Source organism: Nematolebias whitei, chromosome 5 (assembly GCF_014905685.2).
Source record: "Nematolebias whitei isolate Nwh7 chromosome 5, NemWhi1, whole genome shotgun sequence".
Classification (NCBI taxonomy): Eukaryota; Metazoa; Chordata; class Actinopteri; order Cyprinodontiformes; family Rivulidae; genus Nematolebias; species Nematolebias whitei.
The window spans coordinates 43,103,820-43,126,148 of NC_056502.1; the positions used below are offsets into that span (position 1 = coordinate 43,103,820).

Here is a 22,329-nt window from a genome sequence, read left to right on the forward strand (position 1 = left end):
AAGGTCCTTAAGGTCAAATCCTGACCTTAGGCCTAGTTCACTACAGTCCCCCCTTTGGAAATCATCTCCTGTCCATGGGGATGAATTCCAAACATGAACTTACGCCTTTGAATGTCCTTGAGCTTGATGTAATCCAGCAAGGAAAACAAAAGTCAAAAGTAATCCAGCAAGGAAAACAAAAGTCAAAAGTAATCCAGCAAGGAAAACAAAAGTCAAAGGTAATTCCACAATGTTCTTGGTAATTCCATTGTGTTGATGATAATTCCATAATGTTGTTGGTAATTCCATTGTAGCAATGCTTTAACCCTTTGGAAACAGAGTCTGTAATCCATTGAAAAAGTCATATAATCCACAACGGTAAATCCACAACGATTGGAAGTGTTGATTGATCAGCATACAGAGGGGTTCCCTTGGATTGAACTGAAGATGCGGCCACTGGATGAAGAGTGGAGACCAACGTCAGGATTGTAGGTCTCCTCCAGCGAAGGTCGTCGCTGGGTGGATGTCCAGTCTGTGCCGTTCTGGTTCAAATGTGTCATGCAATTATGTGGTTTAAGGTGGGCTTATGAAGGGGATTTTACATAAGGCCTTAAACTATATGCACCTGGTGTGTAAGCTATTATGGTTGGGATTAGCTACAACTACCAGTTAAGGGGTGGAACATGCTGAAAAGGGTAACTATAGGGGTTTATACCTATAGAAAAGGGTTCCAAACTATTTTTCCATTCCTAACTTGGTTTAAGTTAGCTTTACATGGCAAAATATAGTTTGGTTCAATTGTCTGTTGTCTTTTAGACGAACGACTTGAGATTGGGTGTTTGGTTTCCCCATAAATGTTTTTGGAAGTCTATGGCGAGACTCATCAAAAAGAATTAGCTATCCCCCCGAATAGAATTGTTCGAGTAGGTTCGGCTTAAGCGTTGTGAGATCAATGTAGATTATGGTACTTAAGGTAGCAATAATATACATTGACTCCGCAAAGATTGCAATTTAACGAATGAACTGCATGTTGGCATGGTTAAAGGCCTCTTAGTCTCTAACTTAACTACACACAAAATTCATTCTTGCTTGGGGTGTTCAGAAACAATACCAAAAACCAATTAAACGATGTCTCAACATCGACAAAAACAGTGACTAAGCAACCAGTAAAACAACGTTTCAACATTGACAAAAGCAACTAGAAAACGACGTTTCGGTGCGCCACTCACTCTGAATGTCAGATTTGCTCACGTTATCGCGTCTGGTAGCATTATCCTAACTGGCGTCACCCCCCTTCGGTCATGTGAGACCGCGAACACGGGTGAGGACGTCGCTCCATGAGCTAAAGTTAGGCTGTCCTTGAGTATTTTTAACTGTTTGCGCAGCTGAAAGAGGACTTTAAGGTCTGGATCGGAATCCAGTTTACCTTTCGATGGGGTGTATTTGTCTGGGTCAGTCAGATACAGTATCATCGAGTTGATTGCAGGATCATCCAACTTCCGAAGTTGGGTGATGTCTGGGTCAGTTGAAAATGACTTTTCATATGTTAAAAGAACTTGGCGAAGGTTGTCTCTTTCTTCATCAGATATCAGAGTGTCGGCTTGAGCGACCACCTGTTCAATCTGTGATGAGACTGATGAGGGTTCTTGCTCCTTGGGGAGCTGTAACGAATCATTTTCTGAGTTGTCGGACCTGTCTATGGGTAAGACACCATAGGTTTGAGGTCCTTGGTCGACGTCATTGTTTGAGAAAAGAGCTATGGCCTGTGTTGGTTTTGTTAACCATACTGGCCCAGTTTCTTGACTCGGTACCAGATTATCTGGGAGTCCTCCCAGAACTGGAATGCCTAGTTTAAAATCATGAAAATCAGGTTCTGAGTGTTCAGCTTGCGATGACTCATCATCGTTTGTGTGTGAGTTTACCCCCCCTTCGTCCGATGAGGGGTTGTTGGAGGCAACGACAGCAATGTCTTGGTGTGTTTCACCGACATCTGTAATGTTGTCATTCGCGCCTTCAGATTTAGTAGCGATCACATCACTACATTGTGCTTCAGATTGGTTTCCCATTTCAGCGTTTTTCAAAGTTTCTAAAAACCTTTGTAGTTTCTCTGTCTCTTCCGAGCTCAGAGGTGTAGGGCCTTGTTCCTGGGACCTTTGTGATTTTATTGCCTCGGTTCGTTTCGTCCGAGGTGGGGGAGGGTTAGGTACGTCTTTTGGGGGTTCCTCTTCGGACTTCCCCTGATAATATGGGTCCTCTTGGATCCCATATCTTTGCGTCCTATGCACACCCCATATACGATAATCACGTTCATCCTCTGAAAGAGGAGCTTTTCTGTCCCAGCGTGCACCTTCATTACGCGGTTTGTTAGTTTGAAAATACTGCTTTTTCTCGCCTGTTTTAGGAGGAGGCGATGCACTCCGTCCTTCCATTTCTAGGGAGTGGGGTTTAACCTTTACACCAGGAAACACTTCTATGGGCGTCTAAGCATGAGAACATGCCTCGAACACATTCACAGCACACTGTTGCATGTTTGGTGGAGGAGACCTGTTCAAGTCTGTTCCTACCACTTTAGGTAAGGGTGGAGGTTTTTCTCTCCACACATGTGGAGGTGCAACAACATCTTTCTGAGGTGGTTGTGGGTGACCTGGACTCTGTCCACGGTCTTCTCTGAGTTCCAGACAAACTCGCCCCGCGTCAGAACTTTTATTTGTTGCTGCGGCCAGTTTCTCCTCACATGCTTTTAAGCGTACCTGTGATGTTTGACATTCACTTCGTAAATGCATATATTGTTCGAGTAATAACTCTCTATCCACTACGCATTTGTGCAGATCTTTTTTAAGCACATCTATCTCAGTTTTGCAGCGGGAAACTTGTGACACTGTCACGACGTGATCCCGTCTTAATGCAAAGTATGATTCTTTCAGCAACATTGCCATTTTAGCCAGCTTTTCATAGCTTGACATTGTAATTTCTGTAGAGGTCACACTCTCTGCAACCTCCATCAGATTGTCCAATAACTCTTTTGGGTTCATGCTCTCCGCCTGTTTGCCATATGGATGTAAGGATGCTGTCAGCAGCTTCAACGCTTTCTCTAAACAGTCTTTAATCTCATAAGGATCAAAATCTTTTTCTATCACACCTGTCATGGTATTCACTGTGTAGCACTTTATCTGGTTAAAACAGTTGCCAGCTTCAGATATTTTACAGGTAAATATTTGTATTCAAGTGTCATTGAGTTTCACACTATTTTAAGCTCTGGGTTTACACAAAAGTACTGTTATAAGTCAACTTATTCAAATGTGGGCACCTGTCATAGGTTTTACCCCAATTCATGAATATTCAAGTAAATGCTTCTCTGCAGTGTTACTTTTTATGTGCTTATTTCTTAACAGATACTAGATTACCAAGCTTCTCAGTGTTTTTTACTCTAAAGCACTGAATTTTTATAAACCTACAATTTTTCTAAAAAGTCTCACAGCAACATCAGTTTAAAAACGCTTTTTAAACCGTTCTATTCCAGAAATTCGCTATTTTAACAGTTACTCATCAACCCAGGTTGGGTGAAAAGAGAAAAGAAAAAATGATGATGAGGAATAATCAGTCTTTCTTCAGAAAAACTGTTATACTCCTCTTCTCCTGCCAATATCTGCTATTTAAAAATTAAATAGGAGAATATAATGTTTTAGGTAGTAAAATAAAATCAGAAAAGTCTCTTTTTTCTGATATATTTACTCTTATTTAATGATCTAGCAATTAAACGTGTATTATCTTTCTAGCAAATGAGTAAACTTTATCTACTCTGTGAATATCTGTATCTGTATCTTTTTAAAAAGTTTCTAATTTTTATTTTGCACCTCTGTCATGAGGAATTACCAGTGAATAAAAAGTTTTTGGTAAATGCCTGCTGCATAAATACCTTAATCACTTTTTAAATGCAAGATAACAGTAAAATTCAGCTTGAGGAACGTTTATTAACTCAAAAATTAGTCTTACAGAAAATAAACACGTTTAATTTCACTCAAAATAACCTAAAAACGAAGTGAAACTGTGATATCAAGTTTCCACAGGAGGGGGCAGTGTTTAGCTTTATACCAGCAGGAGCCTATGACAACTTCCTGTGAACGTTCTGTTGACATCCTGTCGTTAGCCGCTTAGCTTAAAGTTAGCTTCGGCTAAAACTCGGTCAAATCAACATTTCTGAATGGATTTCAAGCTAAAACGTGGCGTTGTTTCAACAAGCACGACTTTTTGCATGAACATGAGTTTTTAGGGACATGTGGCAAGGCACATTTAGTGATTTTAAGCACAGCAAAGGCTTCGGTGTAACCGAGCTTTACAATCTGACATTAGAGGAAGTGACGTGACACTTCACTCATCCGGTCGTTAGCTGTTAGCTTAAAATTAGCATCGGCTAGCGTGGTCCAAAAACACCATTTAGTGACGGATTTCAAACTCAAACGTGGCAAAATTTCAGCGATTAGGCTTCAAAGAAACGGGCAGCGGATCAGAATGCAACTTTAAAGCGTATTTCAACTTTAAAAAACAGATTGAAATTCCCTATAAAGACGAGCTTCATTTCCGGGTCACGTGACTGAATCTACCAATGACTCTGCAACAACGGGGTGGGTTCCTATATCGCTGACTCAGAGGAAGTGACGCAGGCACGTCACTCACTTTTCAGCGAATCACAGCGTCCCAACTCAGCCGTTTTCAACCAATCACGGATCGTTTTTCCAGCTAGCGTGTAGCATTTAGCCTGAACAAGTCCGTGAACTTTTCGTCTTTTAAACTGTCAAAATGTACTATTTTTTGTTAAAAATGTAACGAAACAACTCTGAGCTTAACAGAGGCGGCGCTCCGGTCTCAAAACGTCTTTTAAACCATTTAAAACAACTCGTTCGAACTTGTCAAAACGAGCCGGACCAGAGTCACGTCTGGACCACAGTTCAAACAGAATAACGTTTCCATACAAACCCAGCTTCAGTTACACATAACAGACGTACAATTCAGCTTTTAAACAGACATATTGACTCTCAATATCAGCTTTCAAAACACCACTAGCTGCGAGCATTTCTGTAAGCTTTCTCTGAGCATCGCAGCTCAACACAGCGTTTTCTCCAAGCGTCGCAGCTGCGCTGCGTTTCACACAGCAAAATCTGCACTTTTCATGCCAACATGTAATATCAATTGTTACACGAATATAACAGTCCATTTATGAACCGTACGAGGCCACCAGATGTAGTATAAACGTACGGACGGGCCACCAGATGTAGTATGAACATATGCTGATATATTCATAAATTAAACGGATTCTTTCATTTTTCTGGACTGTATAATGATGTGCATCTGATTTTAATAAAATGTGGACGTGAGACGTTAATTATCTTTGACTCACCAACGACAGTGGGTCATTTATTAACAGAATCAAGTTTAACACATCACACATTTACATTAATTGGCAAGAATTGAAAATAACGACAGCTTATTAATCAGTTTTACAGGAAGTAAACAATATAGCGATTGTTCTCACTTCCAGTAGTACAACAGGCATTACCACACGGCGGTGATTGAAAAACTTTGCTTCAGACATTTCTAAAAATATCTGTAATGATTTTTAGCAGATAGAAGAATTTTAAAGATGGGAAATGAAGTTTAAGTTGAGAGAGATAGGTGAAGGAATTTGTCTGTCCTAACCAGAACCAGCACGCTCCTTCTTTTCCAGCTTGGCCCAACGGTACGCTTAGTTGAGATCGACTCCTTTACCTTTGCAGATGATAGTTTCAGCGTTGGTGTAGAGCTCTCCTTTCAACTCTTTCAGCATCTCCGTAAGAACAGCTAAACCTCGGGAGTCGTGAGATCATCCAGAACAGACTTCATAATTCCTCTGAACTTCTCTCGTCCAGCTTAGTTTCTTTCATCAGCATCCTGAATTCCAGCCTTCATGAACTCTGGAACTGCTGTAACTAGGAAGTGCTGCACCTTTTAAGAAGGGTCACTTCCGGTTCATTTGAGGACTTTCTGATTGGTCGAATGGACCAAACAGAGGTGTGTTTTGTGATGTAAGGTGTTATGAAAAGTCAAGGAAAAAGATTAAGATTGTTTAAGAACAGACAGAAGATTGTTATGAAGAATTCAGACTTCGTGGAGTCACTTCTCCAGTATCTTGCTGTAAAAGTTAAACATGACATTTCTTTTTCAGTAAACTTGCAGTTGACCGAAACTTGGACTTTGACCAACTTACACACTTGCTCACTGAAGACAGAAAATCAGACAATGCATCATTAACCTGATTTCTTCTTTGAATGAGGATTAAAAATTGTTATTACTGTTTCACAGTTGATTTAAAAATGAGTAGTTCACTTCAACATGTAAACATTGTTTGAACTAACACAATTTGATTATCAAACATTTGTAAAATAGTAATGATAATCGAAAGTAGTCTTCTTTCACTTGATTAATTTAAGAAAGAAAGTCTCAGGATGGGTCAACCTGTATTTCTGGATTCAAATCAATGAAATGACAAGTTCTGTCCCATAAGGTCCTTAAGGTCAAATCCTGACCTTAGGCCTAGTTCACTACAGTAGAATAGTTCAAAATGTCTGCAGTGCCATTTGTGAACTGAGGACCTATACATTAAATTCCCTGATGCTGCTGAGCAAGCCAACTATAAAGTATGGTTATATGAATATGGGCAATTCCCAGGAGTGATTGACTGTATAGATGGATGTCATGTTGCCATCAAGTGTCCATCAACTCCTGATGCTGAGGAGTACAGGAACTGGAAGAACTGGTTTTCCATCAATGTTCAGGGTGTATGCACACCCATTTTGGAATTTTCAAACATTGTTGCTCATTGGAAAGGTGCAACTTATGATTCAAGGATTTTTCTTAACTCCTCGTGTGCTCAGTTTGACAGAGGACAGCATAGTGGACTACTACTTGGTGACAGTGGATATGGTCAGAGTACATATTTATTCACACCATACCTACATCCCACAATAGCTGAGCAACAAAGATACAACAAAGCTCATGTTCGCACAAGAGGGATGGTTGAGAATATGTTTGGAATATGGAAAAATCGATTCCACTGTTTACGGAATACACTTCATTTTGAGCCAAGGAGATGCTGCAAAGTGATTGTTGCTACAGCTGTGCTGCACAACTACCTAAAGCAGCATGATTGTCCAGATCCTCCAGTGGAAGATCAAGATGATGCAGATGTGCCCGTGGCAGTGTCAGGGAATAACCAACGAGGACTTGCACACAGAGCTGCTTTCACATTGCAGCACTTCAGTTAAATAAAAATGTATTTAATCGTGGAGTATATTGATTATGACTTATTTTGACTTTAATGGTGTTTGTTGTGTACAAAATGTAAAAGTATGCAACAAAATTAAACGAGTAATTCAACCAAAGCAGATTTAAAATATAGTTTGTGGTGACAATATTAACAGTCTTACCAAATAAGATAACAGTTTTATTTACACAATTTATTTAATCACATTTTTCAGCATAGCTGTCTCATGCAGCTTTCTTTGAGCAGCTCTTTCTTTTAATTTCATGTCTAATTCAACCTGTAAAATTCTCATGTTCATGTCATGCTCTTCTTTCAGATATTTCATTTTCTGCTCATGAGGGCTAGGGCTAGTTTTTCATGCATAGACATCCTTTTTGGTCTCTGCTGCTCGTGGCAGCATCTTCTCTCTGGCATGCCTCACCAGATGTAGAGGGTGCACAGACACTGTACGCTGGCTCTTCCATCAGGATAAATATAGTTTCCCCTGTTTAAAGCACACTGTTAGAAACACAAACCGGTGTGGTCCTTAGACTGAAATACAAATACAGATAGTGTTCTCCTGCAGATGTGGGCTGCACACCGGTGCAGCAGGTGCTAAATAATTAAAAAATATATTTTAAATAAAAATCCTATTCTGATCCTGCAGCTCATCCATCAATCAGCCAATTGTGTTTCATGTCCAGTCTTATTTTGAAAAACTGTGATAGAGTGAGTCCACGAAAAATGAACTACGAAGTAGCGAGGTCTTTGTTCCTGTGTGGACGGGGCCTCAGAGGGTATGATGGGGGACTGTTGATATGAAAACAATATTTGACATCCCTGAGGGGGTATACATCTGTGACACCTAATATGTTTATTGCTGCTGCACTATGTGGCTGTATCATGTATATGTTATGTATGTCATATCTCATGCCATATTTGCCATATTTGGAACGTACAGTAACCTCTCTTGTGGGGGAGGAGCCTGAGCATGTGTGAGGTTGAAAGGTATGACTATGATATGCTAAGTATGCTCTGTCTGTAACAGGTCTCTCTTGTAAATGAGTCCTTGTGGCCCAATGAGACTAGCCTGTATAAATAAAGGTTGGATGAAAAAAAAACATGTATCACACATGTCATTATATTTAATCTGTGTTACTCACTATCTGTGCAATAATCTGACACACAACCTGTGTAGTTTATGTTAATTATGTGCAATATATATCATGTGCATTTTAGCTTATTACTACCTTGAAATACTTATTTATACAAATTCATCATACTTGCACCATTATAGTCTACCATGTTATTTACTATTTTTCTTTGGACCTTATAAATATTATATTTCTTTTTCACCTTTTGGTACTTTATTTTGTACCATTATTGCATGCTTTAGTATTTCTTGTTTGTTTGTGCTTTTGTTTTTCAGTGAGTCAAATCGATTCTTCTCATCCTGCACATTTCATTGCACTGTTGACCTTGTGTTAACCTGCATATGACAAACAGCATAATACATAATATAGTAAGAAAAAGATTTCCTGCTTTGCAAGTTGAGCTAAAACATTTAAATAAAGGTCAGATTGTTAAATAACGTGAAATAAAAAATCCACTGTCGTTCTAAATCCACATTTTTACTAAAGACAGAACAGTGATTGTGACAAGGTTTGAAGGCTGCATAAATCTTAAGATATTGTAGAATGTCTGGAGATATACTTCAGAGACAACAGCTTTTTATACTTGTCTTTGACCAAAGAACATCCTCTAATGTCAACTGAACATTCAAAAATACATCAGCTAGCTGTCTGTTTTGGTCACCAGTCAGATCGAAGGTATCACTTGCTTTGATGTGGTTTCAAATTCTACAAAGAGCAAAAGAGAAAAGAAGGCTAAGATTAAAGCATAGCAATCTTTCATTTAAAAGTTAATTTTATTGTATGTGAAAGATTAAAAAAGTTCCTTTGCTCTGTTGTTTTTCACTCATTATAAGAGTTCTCTGTGATCCAGTACATTTTAATCAGGAAATCACACGTTGAATGCATTGAAATCTGATCCTTTAAATCTGATGATAGGTTCTCAGACATGTAGGCCATGACAGTCCTAATAAAAAGGCAACTGGATGTTGTTTTCTCATTTTTAACATTTCTCATCTAAGAAGCTTTTTGATTCAAAACTAAAAAGTGTGCCAAAAACACGCATGTCGTAGTTATTTGGGTCGTTTTCTGTTTCCATGTGGATAACAACATTTCTAAAAACAGTGCTGTGTTTACAAGGAAAAACCTTAATTTAGAAAAACAGTTGTCATGCATGACTAGGCCTAGGTTGCAAAATAACAGGAGGATTTGCAGTCAACAAATAATTTAACTATTTTCCTGTTGTCAAGTAAATTTTTCTCTACACACCAAAAGTGCTAAATATACGTCTGCAATGCATGTGAATGTGTTTTGTGAAAACACAACAATTTTCCATTGTTTCAGTGTTACATTCTAGCAAGAATGTCAGTTCAGGAGAAGCCACATGGCATTTTAATAAACTGAATCCCAGAGTGAGAAAATCTGGAAATGACATCCTTGCGTTTTTGTGCGGACATAATAAGACAATTTTTTGAGAACTAGGATGTCATAGACTCACCCCTTGCCTAACCTACAACACCAACCATGACAGACACTTTAACATTATAAACATTAATGACCGATTACATACTTTTGTGCTGCAGATGCATTTTGGGTCATGTGTGCCTCTATGTGGTTGAAAGCATTTCTTTTTTCGATTTTTTTTCCTTGTCCTGTCCGGCATTGTGGCACTCGGAATTAGTCTGAGTGTCAAGGTGAGACCCAACAGATTTACTTTCACAAGCAGAGCATTATGGCTGGCCTTAATGCTCTGCTTGATATATAAATACAATTTTATTAGAATTTGCTTTGGGTTTGTTTCAGATGTTATGGACACGGGGATGAAAAAACAAAGAAGAAAACAAAGCAGAAAAGTGAGAGAAGGGTTAAAAGGGAAAGGAGATAGGAATAGAGGAGAGAGAGAGGGATAAAGAGAACACAAATCAACATCATTGAAGTCTGCCTCTTGACCTGAGGCAAGAAAAACAAAAGATAAAACTGAGACACCACAACAAGAAACAACATATATAATGATACTTATAACATCATTAGAAAGTATTTTATACAGTACATGGTAATACAAGATATATTTAGTGGCCACCACAACCCAACTGAGTGTGTATCTGATAAACACCTGAATCTAAACACCTGTGTGAGCATGTTGTCACTATAAGGTTTCTCCATAAAAGTTCAATAGTGGATGTGGGGACCCACAGACCCATCCCCCCAGGACACGATGGTAGCATAGGGAAGACCAGAGCCACAGACACAGAGCAGCCCCCAAGCCCGGAGCCCAGGGAGTCCACCAACATGAATGACTGCACCCCACCACCACCACCACCCCAAGAGAGAAGCAAAGTGAAGCCCCGGGCAATCCCCAGTAACCACAATGCAGAAACCCCAGGAGGCTGCAGCGACAAGTCCACAGGCCCCGCCGGCAACCCGCCCCTCCAGAGTAGATCTGGCCACAGGGTGAGCCGGCACACACACCACCCAGCCCCAGATGCAGAGTGCTGCCAATGCACCGGTGGCAGGGGGGCCCACCACCGGAGGGGAGCGCGACAGGGGGAAGTAGACCCCACATTAAATGGGGGGCCCAAATTGATCCAAGAGAGGGGTTGAAAGCATTTCTACTAATGGTGCAGTTGATACTAAGATGTTTTTGGAACCAATAAAAATCTTTTAATTTTTTTTTTTTTTTTTTTTTTGTATAAACAAGACCTAGCTCATCAGAATACAGTTGGTTATTCATAGGGATGGACATGCATCATGGATACTTTTATGGTATATGTTGATAATTTAATGTTTTTTATGCTTGTTTGCATGTGTTGGTGCACAGCACTTTGGCCAACGGTGTTGTTTTTAAAGTGCTTTATAAATAAAGTTGTATTGTATTGTATCAAAGTTGTATGAACAGCTCTGTGACCAAAGCTTACCTGTTTGGTTCTTTCAGTCTGGCAGTAGCAGACATGCTTGTGAGTGTGTCCAACGCCTGGGAGACCATCATCATTTACCTCCTGAACAAGAGACAACTGGTGGTGGAGGAGCACTTCATCAGGCAGATGGACAACGTGTTTGATTCTATGATCTGCATCTCGGTTGTTGCATCCATGTGTAGCCTGCTGGCCATTGCTGTGGACAGGTAACCAATGAATGTATTACAGTACATAAACAGTTATTGCCTGCCGCTGAAGGCAAAGGCAAGTGTTTTCTGTCCCTGTCCATGCATGGGTTTATCTGTTAGCTATATCTCATGAACTATGGGATTAATATTAATAAACATCTCAGATAATCACTGGATTTTTAATTCAGTTCAGTTTATTTATATAGCGCCAAATCACAACAAAGATGTCTCAGGGCACTTTACAGAAACATTCACATACATAAAAGCCAATTAGTAAAGTTCTCTAACTAAGGAGGCCAGCAGACAAGTTGAATCTTGGCTTCGTTACAGTCTCCCATCCTGAGCAAGCACAGTGGCAACAGTGGAAAGGAAAAACTCCCTTTTTAACAGGAAGAAACCTCCAGCAGAACCAGGCTCTGGACAAGCGGCCATCTGCTTTGACCAGCTGGTTTGAGAGGACAGGAAGGAGAGACAGACAAGCACAGAATGGTAGGTCCAGGTATAGGTCCAGGTGTATCTGAAAGACACAAAAAACACATGTTAAGGATAGAAAAAAATAATTACAAATGTTGAGCAGAGAATATGGATATGAACATATTTAAATATGAACAATTTTAGAAAAATGTTGCTAAAATTTGGTGTGGTAGTTGCTTAGCATCCTCCCCAACCCATACATTAAGCAGTTCACAACGGGGTTGAGATGGTGTAGACGTAGGGAAGCCAACTTGGAACGAGAAAGTCACAGGTTCAACTCCCTGCCATGCCCACATGCTGTGGCGTCCTTGAGCAAATCACCCAATCCCTAACTGCTTCCCGGGCTCCTACACAGCCGCCCACTGCCCCACCTGGTTGTATCTTAGGTGTGATGTCTTATATGCAGAGAACCAATTTTTTCGTTATTTTACACCTGAAAAGCATATTTTTTTCAACTTTATTGCGGCCCGAACCGCAACGTGGACCCTCAAAAAAGTTACATCAAAATGACTGGCCAGGCTCCAGGAAGTGTGCATTTAATTTTATTGGCATTCGCAGTTACCATGGTGGCATATTTTGCTAACAAAGATGCCAAATTTTCCATAGGAAATGAATTGAAGAAAACTCTTCACAGGAACTTTTCATTCAACCTTTATTTAAACAGATAAATCACAATGAGCCTCAAAGACTTATTAGTGAGACCTGTTTGGACAGACAAAAACAGTGGTTAACTGGACACATGTAGGAGTTGGAGGCAAAAAAAATTCCTATCAGACTTTTTTTTTCCTACCTGAGAAAAAAAAACCCTCTAATATTAAAAAAAACCACCTCGCACAAACAAGCACATATTTACAAAGACAATCTGCAGACGGGGGAGACGAGAGCGGTCAGCAATGTTCATAGATGCTCTCGAGGTCACTGTAAGAGTTCTGATAAGGATGTAATGATCAGTCAATGTCCTCTGGTGAGATCCATAAACATTCTCGAGGTATGTTGAGGAATGGCCAAGAATAACGTCTATGGGAATCCAAGAGGCCTGAAATGATGACACAACGTTTATTCAGCTGGTTTCATCTGGTTATCAGTTGGAAATTCCTCAGGGAGGGAGTGGTGAGCGTCAGATCGCATGTGCTCCAGGCGAATTCAGATAAGATGGCCTTCAAGGCCAGCCAAGGGAGCCAAATTCAGATAAACACACAGTTGTTTTGGGGACAGGCAGAACTTAATGCCATCTACCTTGAGTCTGTGTTGGTCCACTCGGTTCCAAAATGTCCAAATTACATGGCCACACCAAGGGAACGTGACTGAGTAGAATCCCCAAGATCTGATCCATTCTGCCCAAAGCATTTGAGTCTGGGTACTCGAGACACGAACTAAGCCATCATAAAGGCAAGCAGCGTGATTGGGTCCAAATTTGCTGCAGATGACTTCCTTGATTCTACATAAAACCAGTCACTAGCCGATTCCAAAAAGCAGGAACCAGTTATCGTAAATCCAATTAAATATGCGTCCTTAAAATCCACAGATGGCAGCAGAGATAGACACATCATCAAGTCTTTCAGTCAATGAGATATCCAGCTGCGTGCGTGCCAACTGGGCAACTCGGCTCGCCTAAAGCCCGTCTTCTGACCAACTGATCAAAACAAGTCCATAATTATGGTTCAGAAGATATGCAAGAGAGGCTCAGAAGCAGTTTCACAGACAGACAGAGCAGAAAGCGGAGAGGTAGGGGAGAAGCATCCGATCTTGGCAAGAGCAAGTGGTGAAGTGAGTAACGCATGGAGCCATTTTGGTTCAACATGAAAGGAAGGCAGTTCATTGCCTTGCGAAGCATGCATGCATCCTCCATGCAATGCATGGAAGGCACTTAATATTACCTATTATAACCTATTATTATTATTACTTAGTAATAATGATAATTATCATTAATAATAACCAACAATGTAAATAATTATTAACATTAATATTGATAATTGTTAATAATAATTAATATTAGTATAAATTATTAATATGAACATTGTTAAAATAATAGTGATAATTATTAATTTTAATAATTTTATTCAATATTAATAATTATTGATAATAAGTATTCTTATTAATAATTATTAATATGAATATTTATTATTAATGATAATGTTAATATATAGGCAGTCTTGATTCTACTCTCCTGAATGTCAGTTAACTTACTTTGCTTTCAGCTTTAATGTGACCCGAACCACAATGTGTACCCCCACAAAAATTATATCAAAACTACATGTTCAGCCCAGTGATGTGTGTTTTTACGTTTATTGGCAATCGGGGTTACCATGGTGACATTTTTTGATAACAAAGACGCCATGTTTTCCCATAGGAAGTGAATGAGAGAACATTCTTCACACTAACTGCTGTCAAGTCACATGACTAAGAGTGTAGAGACAAAACAGATACTCAGTGTTGGATTTGTTTGAAACTCACATAAAGTAATCACAAGATGTACCTCTAAAACTGATTAACGTTTGGAGCCATTATGATTCAAGATGGCTGCCACAGCATCCTCAGCAAACACATATTTGACTATAAATCAGTTATTTTTTTATATATTGGGTACATTCAAATGAGAAAGATTTTGGATCTAAATTGACCTCAGTGAAAAGCATGTTTTGACATTAGCAACATTTCCAAATAGCCTTGTACGTACTAGAACAAAGTGAAACAGTGCAGCAACAAGGCAAGAAAGCTTAGAAGGGCTGATGTAGTGGAGTAGGCCTGATGTCAAAACTGACCAGATGGACAGAAACTGTCATTTCATTGATTTTAATCCAGAAATACAGTTTGACCCATCCTGAGACTTTCTTTCTTGAATTAATCAAGTGGAAAAGACAATTCTCTATGATCATTACTATTTTACAAATGTTTTGATAATCAAATTGTGTTAGTTCAAACAATGTTTACATGTTGAAGTGAACTACTCATTTTTATTAACTGTGAAACAGTAAATAATGATCCTTAATCCTCATTCAAAGAAGAAATCAGGTTAATATGCATTTCTTGATTTTCTGTCTTCAATGAGCAAAGTTGTAAGTGTGTTAAAGTTCAAGCTTCGGTCAACTAGAAAGTTTACTGAAAAGAAATGTCATGTTTAACTTTTACAGCAAGATACAGGAGAGGTGGCTCCACGAAGTCTGGTTTTGCCATGATATCTTTCTGTCTGTTCTTAAACAATTTGAATCTTTTCCTTGACTTTTAATAACACCTTACATCACAAACCACACCTCTGCTTTGGTCCATCCACCAATCAAAAAGCTCTCAAATGAACCGGAAGTAGAGCCCATTTAAATGTGGCAACTTCCCAGTTCAAGAAGAGTTCAGAGCAGTAGAGTTCAGGAGCTTTGGAATCCAGAATGCAGAGAGTTTGGGAGTTTGTGAATGCAAACGCAGGCATTCATGGATGCTGCTAAACCAATCAAGCTGAACCAGAGACGATTTTGGGAATTATAACTTCTGTTTGGATAACCTCGCACGGCTCTCGAGGTATTTAGCTGTTCTCACTGAGACGCTGAACAGTGGTTGGAAGTGAGACTCCACGCCGGAACTGATCTATCTTCAGAAAAGGTAAAAGTCGACCTTCACCAAAAGTGTACTGTTGGGACAAGCTGATTTCCGAAGGAGCGTGCACGTTCTGGTTAAAACAGACAAATTCCCTCACACATCTCTCTGTAAGATAAATCTCAATTTTCCATCTTTAAACTCTCCTTTCTGCTAGAAAATCAATCCAGATGTTTTCAGTAATGTCTGTGGTGAAGCAACGGAAAATCATGGCCGTATGGTTTTCCTGGTTGTAAAGCTGATTGATTATGTTGTTATTCTCATATTCTGCCAAATTAATGTAAATGTTGATGTTAAACTTTGATTCTGTAAAATAAATGACCGCATTCATTTTGATGGGTCAAAGATAAATAACGTCTCACGTTACATTTCATTAAATTCAATGCACGTTTTATTCAGTCCAGAAAAATGAAGAATCCGTTTTAATTGATGAATATATCGCAGCATCTGTTCATCTACACTGATATGCAAACTCATTTCTTTTTAAAGGTCAGGACTTATTTATCTGTGGTTGTAAATGCAGAGCAATGGTTTGGCTGCCTGTTGGTAGTTGTAATAACCAAGTGTAAAATGTTTGAGGTTTCGTTTATATAATTCAAGACTTGATGAAAACCAATTGATGCAATATTGTTTTGTCATGTCCTGACATGCTAAACCCTAAACTGAAAGATAGTGTGATTACTTTTTATCATGACAGTACTGTGCACTGGAGTCATAATAGGTTTGAACAGCTTGACATAGCCACACAATAATAACAATTTACTGTCATTGCTTCAAAGGTCCCTGCCAGGCAGAGCAGCACAGCTGTGCTAACAGCAGCAGGATACTGCAGTGATTTACAGTTAAATGAACATGTTTGATACTCCAGCTAAATATAGTTCACAAGAAATGCAACAAAATAAATGTAAGATAAAGCAAAATATCATGTCTAAATAAATAAAAGGTTGAATGAAAAATACCACATTTGCATAAGATAGTGGAGAAAAGCTGTTGTTTTGGATGTCTTTAAATAAAATGTAGGATCTTGTAAAGCAGAATCTTGTCTAATGTATCCCACCCTCAGTGGAGGTCATATGACCTCAGACCTCTTAAAGACCATGGGTCTTTAAAGTGATGTTCTGTCAAATAGTTATCGGGACCTTATCGACAAACGTCATAAGATCCAAATACCCAGAGTGAAAGGGAGCTGAGAATTAACACTTGACACAATAAGATCATTTCAGTGAATTTGTGGTGGAGAGACTTGGCGTCTGACGTAATTATGAAGTGGGGTAACTCCGAAAACTCGGGGCCGAGACTGGCATGTGTGGCGATGTAGGTCATGGACTGCAGCGAGGATGCTCAAGAGGGTTTTAGTCTCTCTCTCATCTCCGCTCCAGGAAGCGATTGTCAATGCGAATAGCAAGTTCAATAAATTCATGAAGACTCTGTGGTTCATCTCTGGAAGCCAATTGATCTTTGATAACATGAGAAAGTGAGTGTAGAAATGTACCTCTTAAGGCTGCCCCGTCTCAGCCGGTGTGCGCTGCCACAATGCAGAACTCCAATGCGTGTTGCGAGACGGGCCGTCGGCCTTGTCTCAATGTTAAAATGCATTTAACCACTTCTGCCTGCTGGAGAGGGTGCTCAAACACAGCTGAATTCATCAAAAAATGAAGAGAAACTTAGAGATCCAATGGGGCTTGAGAACAAAAAGGTGTGTGCCCATCGAAGAGCGTCATCAGTAAGTTGACTGATGATCTTTGCTGCATCTGAAGCATAAGTTTGAGGGGCTCTCTGGATGGCTAATTGGCATTGCAATATAAATCCACCACAATGTTCAGAATCACTGCAGAAAAAGGCAGAGGGCTTGAAATTAGGTTAATCAATCACAGGTATAGATGTAGGAGGGGCGTTTGTTGCAAACTAAACTGCACTGGAGGGTTTGAGGGCAGAGCAGGTAATCGCTGGCTGATGGAGGAAATCATGCTGCCCAGCTCCTTCATATTAGACTGATTAATCTTTTGATGTGTTAGGATTCTTTGGAGGGTGCTTCATGTTGATCTATGCATTTGATAAGGGAGTTAAAGTGAAATAGAAACTGTTCATTTTCAGGCCCTTTCTGGATGCTCATGTCTGGCTGGAGCATTTCTGTCATAAGATTTGAATACCCAGAGTGAAAGGGAATTGAGAATGAACACTTGACACAATAAAATCAGTTCAGTGAATTTATTTACAGTAGCAACAACAGGAACTAGACTGGATCCCTGGGGAGAAGGATCTGGTCTCAGGGAATAGAGAGTCCTAGCACTGTATGTGCAGTTCCTTACAAGTGATGGCGTTATTTCCATCCTTGGTTCCAACCAGAAACAATCCAAGAGAGAGGATCCAGTAAATCACAAGAGGCATGTAGTAGAAGAACACAGGAGAACAGCTGGAGGGTATAGGCCAGGTCCAAGTGTTTGGAGTAGGTCTAGTGTCCAAAGCAGGCACTCAAGTAGACACACTGAAAGAGAGATCACAGTATTAATATTCACAAGGCTCAGAAAAACACTAGTTGGCTGAGAGCATGAACCGTAGTAGAGGTAATGCTCCAGTGATGGATGAATGGTCTTCTAAATCTTATATACCTCTGGTGCTCATTAGGTGATTGGGTGCAGCTGTGGAAGTAGAGCGACCTCTGGGACAAACGCTGGAACTACTACAGCAAAGACATTTAAAGAGCACAGTTTATGGAGAAAGGAGGTCTATCCAGTCTAAGCTAATAGTTAGCCAAACAATAGTACCAAACAATCTACCGTTATGCAAAGTGTCATGAAGAAATAGTTTAATAATGACTTGTCTAGCACACAAGCATGTCATTTATGAAAAAAAGTTGTTTTATAATGGTCTTAAAAATTAGATAAAATGGGCTGTCATTTGGCTATTGATTATCCTAGCCTCAAGCAAGATTTCTGCCTTTTCTCTGTACTTTATGCTCTGTGACTGATGGCATGGCTGTAGAATAAGGATTTGAAGAGATCACGTGTGGAATTTGTCAAAGTTCAGCATTAAGCCCTAAACATTTTGTATTATGTGTTTAGTAAACTTGTAAGGAGTTTCAAATATTATAGTCTTTATTTGTTGATGATAAAAGTACGTTTTGTGCAGGGATAATTTTAAATCTCATTACAGAGCAAATGTTTTGTGAGATGGTTAAAGTATTTTATTGATAAAAAAAATAAATAAAAATAATGTAACAAAAACCCATTATACTTGTGATTTTTGGGAGCAGGAAAAAAAATCATAATGTCTCTTCATGAAAAATTATTTGACAAAGTATATTAGGTAAGATTTCTGGGGATTACTTCTGTTCATAAACTATCACTGGGTTCCGACAAAGATCACTGTTTGGCATTTTGTTGGCTTTCTGTTGGACTGGCTCCTCGTGAGTGTCTGCAATCGGTGTGGGAGAAGTATCCCTGTGTCCCCGAATATGACCAGAACCGAACCGAGCTGGGCTGTGGGGGAATTCATCCCAAATAGAACCAGTCAAATAGAGCCGGTCTCAGCCTCAGTGGACAGCCCGTTATCTTTAACTGAATGACCGTCCACCTCTGTGGGATTTGCTGTTGGCCGCGGAGGATCCTGAAAGAACCAGACCAGAACAAAACCGAGCCAAGGACAACTTCAGCCTCTCCGGTCAGTTCTCATCACTGTTCGCCTGGAGGAAGCTCTTGTGCTGTGAAGTGCTGAGGAGCAGCGCTGAGGAGCAGAAGCAGCTGCTCGAAAGAAAACCATAGTCTGCATCAGAGTTCTGCTCAGCTTCCATTCTAAAACTCACCTGGATAATAATTTAGATCCGTGCAGGTCCACTGGTTTAGAATGGGTCAGCTGAAGGTTTTGTTCCTGGATCACACTGTTGTCCTCTGTTGATCTGAACCAAGTCAGGACCATGCTTAGTTATTTTCTGTGCAGTATCAGCTTCTGCCTGTTGGTGTTAGACCCAGCATCTGTTCATCATGAGAGCAGCTTGAAAGTTTCATCTCCACATGGGTGTTCCCCTCTGTCTAATTCAACTCCAGTTGGACCACAACGTCGGACCCGTTGGCCCATTTGATCTATGAAGCTGTCTGGTCTGAGACTTTTCTACATCAGTCACAACATTCCCATCATTTTCAGATCTCTGACTTTCTGAACTTACTGAACCTTGTTAACACATCTGGATCTCCCTTTCCCTGCAATCTTCATTGGTTCTGAGTTCTGGGTAATCGTCTTTTTTAACTTTTCTTGGTTCGATTATTGTTACACTATTAACTCCTGTTATTATACATCTGTCACAAAAAACACAAGAAAATGTCTGATAATAATGTTGTTACTGCTCTCAGGGATTCAGCCCAACCCTGGACCCCTCACTCATTACAGCACACTGATGAAATCTTCATATCTGAATTCTGGCTAAACAAATCTGTATTGAATGATGATCTGGCAAACGATGGATTTAATATCTATCACTGTGATCGTCAAAAGGGGGTGGGGTGGGGTGGGGGGGATCGTTATTTATATCAGAGAAACCCTGGATTCTAATCTTGTGTCAGCCAAAACAATCCCAAACCAATTTGAGACCTTAGCTACAAACATCACTTTGAATGGAGGCCAGATCTTACCTATAGTGGGCTGTTACTGCCCTCCTTCAGCATCACTTGAGGCTCTGTCCTTCCTGATAGACTTCATAGCTATTTACAGTTCAAAGAGGTTTACTTGCTGGAGATTTTAATTTCTACTGGGAAAAGTCGACCCCCCCCCCCCCCCCCCCGATAAATTCAAGGAACGTTGCTTGTCACTTAATCTGACCCAACTCATTGACTCTCTTACCAGATGGAACAATAACTGTCCTGAAAAATCTTCCGTCTTAGACCTATTTCTACCAAATATGCCTCACAAATTCCCTGGTATAAGTGTTTTGCCAACATTTTAAGTGATCATTGTGTAATAGCAGCTCTCAGAGGCATTGAACTTCCACACCCTAAACCCAGATAAATTCAAAAAAGGGATTTGAAATATTTTTGTGAACAGTCATTCCTCTGGGAGTTATCTCACTTTGACTGGCATCGTATTCTGTTAACTGACGACGTGAACTCTGATTGGAACTATTTTCATAATAGTTTAGTTTATTTTGTGAACAAACATGCTCCTTTCTGCCAGTTCAGAATAAAAGGATGAGACAGCCCCTAGTTTACAGGTCCTTCTCAAAAATTAGCATATTGTGATAAAGGTAATTATTTTTCATAATGTAATGATAAAAATAAAACTTTCATATATTTCAGATTCATTGCACACCAACTGAAATATTTCAGGTCTTTAATTGTTTTAATACTGATGATTATGGCATACAGCTCATGAAAACCCAAAATGCCTGTCCCAAAAAATTAGCATATCATGAAAAGGTTCTCTAAATAAGCTATTAACCTAACCATCTGAATCAACGACGTAACTCTAAACACCTGCAAAAGATTCCTGAGGCTTTTAAAAACTCCCAGCCTTGTTCATTACTCAAAACCGCAATCATGGGTTAGACTGCCAACCTGACTGCTGTCCAGAAGGCCATCATTGACACCCTCAAGCAAGAGGGTAAGACACAGAAAGAAATTGTTGAACGAATAGGCTGTTCCCAGAGTGCTGTATCAAGGCACCTCAGTGGGAAGTCTGTGGGAAGGGAAAAGTGTGGCAGAAAACGCTGCACAACGAGAAGAGGTGACCGGACCCTGAGGAGGATTGTGGAGAAGGGCCGATTCCAGACCTTGGGGGACCTGCGGAAGCAGTGGACTGAGTCTGGAGTAGAAACATCCAGAGCCACTGTGCACAGGCGTGTGCAGGAAATGGGCTACAGGTGCCGCATTCCCTAGGTCAAGCCACTCTTGAACAAGAGACTGTCAGAAGCATCTCGCCTGGGACTGCTGCTGAGTGGTCCACAGTTATGTTCTCTGATTACAGTAAATTTTGCATTTCCTTTGGAAATCAAGGTCCCAGAGTCTGGAGGAAGAGAGGAGACACAGAATTCAAATTGCTTGAGGTCCAGTGTCAAGTTTCCACAGTCACTGGGGTGCCATGTCATCTGCTAGTGTTGGTCCACTGTGTTTTATCAAGCGCAGGGTCAATGCAGCTAGCTAGCTATCAGGAGATTTTGGAGCACTTCATGCTTCCATCTGCTGAAAAGCTTTATGGAGATGAAGATTTCATTTTTCAGCACGACCTGGCACCTGCTCACAGTGCCAAAACCACTGGTAAATGGTTTACTGACCATGGTATTACTGTGCTCAATTGGCCTGCCAACTCTCCTGACCTGAACCCCATAGAGAACCTGTGGGATATTGTGAAGAGAAAGTTGAAAAACGCAAGACCCGACACTCTGGATGAGCTTAAGGCCGCTATCGAAGCATCCTGGGCCTCCATAACACCTCAGCAGTGCCACAGGCTGATTGCCTCCATGCCACGCCACATTGAAGCAGTCATTCATGCAAAAGGATTCCTGACCAAGTATTGAGTGCATAACTGAACATGATTATTTGAAGGTTGGCGTTTTTTGTATTAAAAACACTTGTCTTTCATTGGTGGGATGAAATATGCTAATTTTTTGGGACAGGCATTTTGGGTTTTCATGAGCTGTATGCCATAATCATCAGTATTAAAACAATTAAAGACCTGAAATATTTCAGTTGGTGTGCAATGAATCTGAAATATATGAAAGTTTCATTTTTATCATTATATTATGGAAAATAATGACCTTTATCACAATATGCTATTTTTTTTTTGAGAAGGACCTG

At 40.0% G+C, this 22,329-nt stretch overlaps 1 protein-coding gene across 1 annotated transcript in view; it reads left to right on the forward strand.

The window, feature by feature from the left end:
* Positions 1-22,329, forward strand: part of mc5ra (melanocortin 5a receptor) — a 182,269-nt gene that overhangs the window by 137,327 nt on the left and 22,613 nt on the right. The window contains exon 3 of the mRNA XM_037677185.1: positions 11,318-11,506. Coding sequence (XP_037533113.1) covers positions 11,318-11,506 — 189 coding nt within the window. The remainder of the gene's footprint in view (positions 1-11,317; positions 11,507-22,329) is intronic.